The 6,997-nt window shown below is 59.2% G+C and overlaps 3 protein-coding genes across 3 annotated transcripts; 1 reads left to right on the top strand and 2 right to left on the bottom strand.

The window, feature by feature from the left end:
* Positions 1-1,660: 1,660 nt before the first annotated feature.
* Positions 1,661-2,068, top strand: ENH_00061920 (hypothetical protein; the record flags this gene model as incomplete). The annotated part of the gene is made up of 1 exon (XM_013582047.1): positions 1,661-2,068. One exon carries the CDS (start codon positions 1,661-1,663, stop codon positions 2,066-2,068), a length of 408 nt encoding a protein of 135 aa, XP_013437501.1.
* A 2,026-nt stretch (positions 2,069-4,094) lies between these two features.
* ENH_00061910 (coproporphyrinogen oxidase, putative) lies at positions 4,095-4,946 on the bottom strand (the record flags this gene model as incomplete). The annotated part of the gene is made up of 1 exon (XM_013582046.1): positions 4,095-4,946. The coding sequence occupies one exon, from the start codon at positions 4,944-4,946 to the stop codon at positions 4,095-4,097; it is 852 nt and encodes a 283-aa protein (XP_013437500.1).
* Positions 4,947-4,993: 47 nt separating this feature from the next.
* Positions 4,994-5,843, bottom strand: ENH_00061900 (hypothetical protein; the record flags this gene model as incomplete). Its single annotated transcript, XM_013582045.1, has 2 exons — positions 4,994-5,482; positions 5,832-5,843. 2 exons carry the CDS (start codon positions 5,841-5,843, stop codon positions 4,994-4,996), a joined length of 501 nt encoding a protein of 166 aa, XP_013437499.1.
* Between the last annotated feature and the right edge of the window lie 1,154 nt (positions 5,844-6,997).

Below are 6,997 nucleotides of genomic sequence, written 5' to 3'. Positions count from 1 at the left end.
CAGCAGCAGCAGCAGCAGCAGCAGCAGCAGCAGCAGCAGCAGCAGCAGCAGCAGCAGCAGCAGCAGCAGCAGCAGCAGCAGCAGGGCGACCTGCTGTTTGTTGGGGGGCTTGGCGAGGTGGGCCTTGCAGAGGTCGAGGACTTCGAAGCAAATGTTTTCGCCTTCTCTGTCGCAGTCCAGCCACAGCACCAAGTGCATGCAGCCCCGAGCCTCTTCTTGCAAATGCTTCGCCAGCCGCTGCTTCGGATTTGCTTCTGTCTTTATCACCGGGGCCTCAAACAGAGAGGCCGGGTCCACCCGTTGCTGCGCAGCAGCCCACACGCAGCAGCTCCAACTGCTGCCGCCGCCGCTGCTGCTGCTGCTGAAGCTGCTGCTGCCGCTGAAGCTGCTGCTGCTGCTGCAGCTGCTGCTGCAGCAGCTAGCAGCCGCACCGCACGCCCCGAAGGTGGCTCCCGCTCAAGCTAACTGCCTCGCTAGCTGAATAGCAGGCTGGCTAGCTGGGCAGTCAGCTGGCTAGCTACCTGGCTAGCTAGCTGGATAGCTGGCTGGCTAGCCAGCTGGCCAGCTAGCTAGGCGGATAAACAGCTAGTCAGCTGGCCGCGCGTGGAAAGAGGATCTTCAGATAGCTACGTTTTGGAGTGCCCGGTGATTGCAAGTTTATGGTCGGCAGAGAGCTAGCTAGCTAGCTAGCTAGCTAGCTAGCTGGCTACGAGCTAGTAGATAATTAGCGAGCTGGCTGACCGGCTAGTTACGTGGCTAGCTAGCTAGTTACACGGCCAGTAGCATAGCTAGCCAGAGACTTGCATAGCTAGCGTCCTAGCTAGCTACACGGCTAGCTAGCTAGTCACACGGCTGGCTAGCTGGTTGAAGAGCCAGCTAGCTAACTAGACGGCTAGCGAGCTAGCTACACAGCTAGCTAGCTAGTTGCAGGCGTGGTACCAGCTCTATCTGCTTTTCTTTTCGTTGGCGCCTGTTTTCTGGTGTTGCTGTGACCTTTCCAGCTAGAAGCAGCTCTTGCTGCTGCTGCTGCTGCTTCTGCTGCTGCTGCTGCTGCTCACCCAGTCATTGAATGCAGGCGGGAACTCCGTTTGGTAGATATGGCCCTTTGCGGCAGCAACAGAAACGCAGAGGCAGAGGCGCGCAACAAACGAATGAGCTCCTGCTGCTGCCGCTGCTGCTGCTGCTGCTTCTGCTGCTTCGAATGCTGCTGCTGCTCATTCCGCTGCAGAGAAGTGCTGCAGCCGCTGTGGCGACCAGACTGCGCAGCAGCAACAGCAGCAGCAGCAGCAACTCCGGCAGCAGCTGCTTCTGTGCTTACCGCTGTGGAAGTAACCTTGAAAAAAGCCGCTGCAGCAACGCAAGCAACAGGCAGCAGCAGCAGCAGACACAGCTAGCTTAATCCCAAGACAGCTGCAGCAGTTGAAACAGCGCCAGCGGAAGACCATGAGCAGCAGCAGCAACAGCAGTAGCAGCAGCAAAATAGCAGCAGCAGCAGCGGGACCAGCAGCAGTTGTTCCTCACGCTGCCCCAAAAATTCTCCTCGAAATTCCCAAACGCTTGTCACTGGCGATATCTGCAGCAAACGCGCAAGATAGCCATCCTGCTGCTGCTGCTGCTGCTGCTGCTGCCGGTACTTCTGCTGCTGCGGTTGCTGCCGTTGATGAGGTATTATACCAGCAGGGTCACACATGTTTCATCAGTCCCAGCAGCAGCTGCAACAGCTGCAGCTGCTGCAGCAACAGCAGCAGCTGCTGCAGCAACAGCAGCAGCTGCTGCAGCAACAGCAGCAGCCGCTGCGGCAGCCGCAGCAGCTCTAGCAGAAGCAAGAGCAATAGAGCTACCCGGAACAACAGCAGCGGCAGTAACAGCAGCAACAGGCGCACTGGCAGCAACAACAGCTGCTACGGTAGCAGTAGCAGCAGCAACAGCAGCAGCAGTAGCACTGGCAGCAGCAAGGGCAGCAGTGGGAGCAGCAGCAACAGCGGCAGCAGCAGCATTAGCAGCAGCAACAGCAGCTGCGTACCCCTCTTCTTTTGCTGCAGTTTTTCTTGGAGAGAATGTCCGCTAGGGTCTCGGCAATGGAGGGCTTTTCAGCCACCATCAGCACCGAGACTTCGCCCCGCTTGCTAGCCATCTTGCTGCTGCTGCTGCTGCTGCTGCTGCTGTTACTGCTGCTGCTGCATCTGCTGCTACTCCTGCGGCGTTGCTGCTGCCTGGCCGGAAGAAGCAGTGCCAGTTGCCACGGCAGCGCAGCAGATCTAAGGAGGAGCGTGCTTGCTCCTTGTTTTGTTGCTGCTGCTGCTGTTGTAGCTGCTGCTGCTGTGTCTGCTGCTGCTGCAAGCGTGGCTGGTGCTGCTCCTGCTGCGGCTGCTGCTGCTGCTGCTGCTGGGCCCTGGAGCGCGCCGACGGTCGATGAGGATTGCGGCCAGCTGCGCTTCAGCCTGCAGCGACAGCTGCAGCAGCTCTAATAAAAGTAAAAGCAAATTAAATTCCAATTTTATTTCACACTTAAGTGGGAGGCAGCAGCAGCGGGGGCCCCCGGCGGGGCCCCTCTTCGGGGGCCCCCGCACGTGGGGGCCCCTCTTGGCTGCAGGGCTAGAGCAGCAAATGAGACTGCCGGGGCCTCTTTTTGTGCCTTATTGGCCTCAACTCCAAATTTATCTGCCGCGATCTATTAAATTTAATTAATTTAATTAATTTGAGGCCTTTAATGCTCAATAATGCGCAAAATAGCCCGCGAGCGGGGGCCCGCAGCCGCGCAGCAAAGGCTTCAGCGGCAACGCTGCAGCAGCAGCAACGCTGCAGCAGCTGCTGCGAATCGCCGCAAACTCTTAAATTAGAGCCACACAAGTCCTCAAGTCCCTGAGCAGCGACTTTATGTGAGGAAAAGCCTAAAGCAGTTTTAAAAAGAACAAAAATGAAAATAAAATGGGGCAGCGGGAGAGCTCGAGTTGAAAGTAGGCGGTCTGCCCCTTGCTGCCCGGGTGTACATACAGCTGACGCCCAACGCAGCAGCAAACACAAGTGGATGGGGGGCCCCTAGGGCCTACAGATGCGCCCGGAGGCCCCCGCAAAGAAGCAGCAGCAGCAGCAGCAGCAGCAGCAGCAGCAGCAGCAGCAGCAACAGCAGTCGCAACAGCAGCAGCAGCACCAGCAGTTGAAGCAGCAGCACTGGACGCACGGCCTTGTGCGGGCTTGCCGGTATATTCCTGTGAACCAATTATTGGAGGAAAATATTTGGTTTTAAAATAAAAAAGAACCAAAATGCTTGGTTTTGAAATAAATAAGAACAGATAATGTCTGAAAATAACTGAGTTCGAAATAAATGGGAATCAGATAAAGTCTGCAGCAGCTCCGGCACTGGAGCTGGTGCGGGGCAAATCCTTCGGGGGCAAGAGCATGGGGTGTACGTACACCCGAGCGTCCACACTGAATAAACAACAGGTCCAAATACAACACATTGACTGTCACTTCTAAATCTATATATATATATATATAAATATATATTATATATATAGATAAGTATGTATATAAATATATATGCTGGGGCCCCACTGTGGCCCCAAGACCTCACTGTGGGGCCCCAGCCAGCCTCTCCCTTGCAAATCCCCTAGGGCCCCGCAGGCAGCAAATCCAAACTGCCCAGCAGCAGGGCTCTCGCGGCTGGCTAGCTGCCTGCCGCCCCAACGCCGCCCGCGCCCTGCAGCTAGCTAGCTAGCTAGCTAGCTAGCTAGCTAGCTAGCTAGCTAGCTAGCTAGCTACCCGGTTATTGTCTGCCGGCAGGCGTCGTTGGCTCTGCTCTTTCTCTAGCTAGCCGCGCCCAGGTCCCCGCGCCTGGCTAGCTGCCAGTTCGATACCAGCTCGCTCCCAGCTAGCCACCAGCTAGCTGCAATGTCGCTATCAGCTAGCCGCGCCTGGCTAGCTGCCAGCTAGCTGCCAGCTAGCTGTCACCTCGCCCGCAGCACGCTGCTGGCTAGCTGCCACCTCCTTGCCAGCTAGCTGCCAGCTAGCCGCCACCTCCCAGCAAGCTCCCTGCCACCTCCCTGCCACCTCCCTGCCAGCTAGCTGCCAGCTAGCTGCCAGCTAGCTGCCAGCTAGCTGGCAGCTAGCTGTTCGTTCCCGGCGTCTAGAGCGGCCTTTGCTGCAACATCGGGGGGCGGCTGCAGGCAGGCGGGCCTGAGGCTTTCTGGGGAGAGTTCGGAGTCTGCAGCAAAGCTGGAGTCGATGGGGACCCAGTCCTTGGGGTGTCTGAACACCTCGAGGCTCTGGGCCTCGTGGCTCCCGGGCGGCGGCCACTCCCCGGGGGCCCCCTCCCCGGGGGCCCCCTCGGCGGGGGGCCCCCCGGGGGGCCCCCCGGGGGGCCCCCCGGGGGGCCCCCCCGGGTTCTCCCAGCGGGCCAGGAGGGGCAGGGAAGCCAAAATGCTGTCGGTCCTGCTGCCGGGCAAGGCGAAGCCGAAGCGGGTGCCCCTGTCGCAGAGCAAGTTGAACTCGACGTAGCGGCCGCGGCGGAGCTGCTGCCAGCGCTGCTGCTGCTGCTGCTGCTGCTGCTGCTGCTGCTGCTGCTGCTGCTGCTGCGCGGAGCGGCGGCGCACTATGGGGAGGTAGAGCGGCGCAAAGCCAAACAAACCCCCCAGGCAAAAGGCCCGCAAAGGCCCCAACCCCCGCAGCCCCCAGTTCAGCCCGTCGAAGAAAATGCCCCCCACGCCGCGGGCCTCGCGCCTGTGGGGCAGCCAGAAGTAGCTGTCGGCCCAGCGCTTGAACTGCGGGTAAAAGCTGCTGCTGCAGCGCAGGCACTGCTGCTGCAGCCCGCGGTGGAAGTCTTCGCAGTCTTCCGCGAAAACGTAAGCCGGCGACAAGTCCGCGCCGCCTCCAAACCACCAGTAGGCGCTTTCCTCTTCGCCGAATATTTGAAACAGCCGGTAGTTCATGTGGCCTGAGGGGGCCATGGGGTGCGCGGGGTGCAGCACCAGCGACAGGCCTGCGGCGAAGAACTTCACCGCGGGGGCCCCCCGCTCGCCGCGGCCTGGGGGGCCCCCGGGGGGGCCCCAACGGGCGCGGGCGGGGCCCCCGGGGGGCCCCCCGGGGGCCCCGAGGAGCGGCGCGGGGCCCTCAAAGCCTCCTCCAGCTTCTCCCGGGCCCCCGGGCACATGGCCAAAGCTGCAGACAGAGGCAAAGAGCCGTAGACTGCGCTGACGTTCACTGCAGCTTTGCAAAAGACTGCGCCTTCTTGGAAAACCCTCGTGAGCCCTCCGCCCTGGCCGGGGCCCCTCTCCCAGCGGGTGTTTTCAAACTTCTTCGCGCAGACGCGGGGCGCCGCGCCCTCATCCTGCTGCTGCTGCTGCTGCTGCTGCTGCTGCTGCTGTTCGGCCGCGAAACTCGCCTCCAGCTCCTCCACCGCGCTGCAGATCGAAGACTGAGCCTCGTACAAAGAAGACACCCAGGCCTCGCGAAAGGCCTCGTCTGGGTGCTCTTCGGGGCCCTCCTGCAGCGACGCAAACGCAGCAGCAGCAGCAGCAGCAGCAGCAGCAGCAGCAGGGGTGGGGTCAGTCCGCTGGCGACACACACAAGCACACACTACACTGTCTGCGGCTGCAGCTGGCTGCCAGTCAGAAACCCTCAAGCAGCAGCTCTGGACAGACACGAGAGAACACTGGACGCAGCGCAGCAAAAGAACAAGAACACGGGGCCTGCAGCAGCAGCCAGCAGCAGAGAGCAGCAGCAGGCCCGCATGCAGGCGCGAACGCAGTGGCCGCAGGAGCTGCTGCTGCAGCTGCAGCGTCCCAGCCAGCAGCGCAGCAACAGAGCCGCATGCAAGACTGGGGTGTACGTACAGCTTTCATCATCTTGGGCCGAAAGCAAACAAAAGTCGGAAAGCGGCGAATCGAGAAGGCCCAGATCTGCGGCGGCCGACGCCCGGGAAGTCGAAGGACATGAAAAATTGCAAAAAATTGAAAAAAAACGAATTTTGTGTTTTTTCGGACCTTTCTTTTGCGAGCCTGGAGAACGAGAGAACCCGGACAGTTTCGAGGGGCTGCTCCCACGCGCCCGTTTTGCTGCTGCTGCTGCTGCTGCTGTTCAAATTCGGGAAAGGAACGGTCTTGCAGCGAGCCCGCCGCGCAGTGTTCGCCAGCGCTGACGGTATCTCTGTAAAGCAAATTCAAAAACAACTTTAAAAATCAAATGTTTCACAGATTTTCCCTGGGGGAACATCGATGATCGGGCCGAGACGCGCAGGCGCACAAGCAGCGTTGCAAGCGCTGAACTGTGTCCAGCCCGGGGCAGCAGATCCGCAAGATCATGTCCTTGAGGCAGAAGGAACGCACACACTAACCAAAGGAATTTTTCTACCGTTTCGTTGTTCTTTTAAATTTTGTTCAACTTGATGCTGCTGCTTGTAAGGCCACGAGGTTATCGCTTTTAGACGCCGCAGGACGTGCAGCTCGAGGCAGCGATACTCTGCGCCGTTCAAGATTTCCGCGACATTGTGGCCCGTAATGCACCAGCACACACTAAAATTCCTGTTTTCTGCATGAAATGGCATTTAGGTAGAGTTTTTGGCCTGCGCTGCACCGGTGCAAATGGCGTGGAGGCAGTGAGGGAATCGGGTGTACAGGCAGCTTGTCTCATTGCCCTCTGCAGCGGCCGCGACGAGAAGCCTCCACCGCATCGTTTATTTCCTCCCAAATTTATTGCTTATCCTTATTTTTGCATTTTCACGTCTCTGCCCTGCTTTAGCTGCGTGTTCACACAATTACAGCCGCCTACCAGAACCCCCGGGGCAGTCCTTTTAACTGCAGCGGCTTGCTTGGTGGCTGCAGTGTGTGCCCACGACGCAGGGCAGCACATTTATACAGCTTCTAATGATATGGCTGACGCCATTTCGCATTTTTAAATGCTTGAAGTTGCCTAGCACTAAACACCAGCCGTTCAACGCAGCGAAGGCTCGCCGGCTGCGCTCTGCAGCGCAAAAGAGAGCCAATCCTCTCAGTTATTCTCT

This window comes from Eimeria necatrix, genomic scaffold (assembly GCF_000499385.1).
Source record: "Eimeria necatrix Houghton genomic scaffold, Enh_scaff540, whole genome shotgun sequence".
Lineage (NCBI taxonomy): Eukaryota > Apicomplexa > Conoidasida > Eucoccidiorida > Eimeriidae > Eimeria > Eimeria necatrix.
The sequence above is the reverse complement of the archived record's forward strand: the minus strand, read 5'-3'. Positions and strand labels throughout refer to the sequence as shown.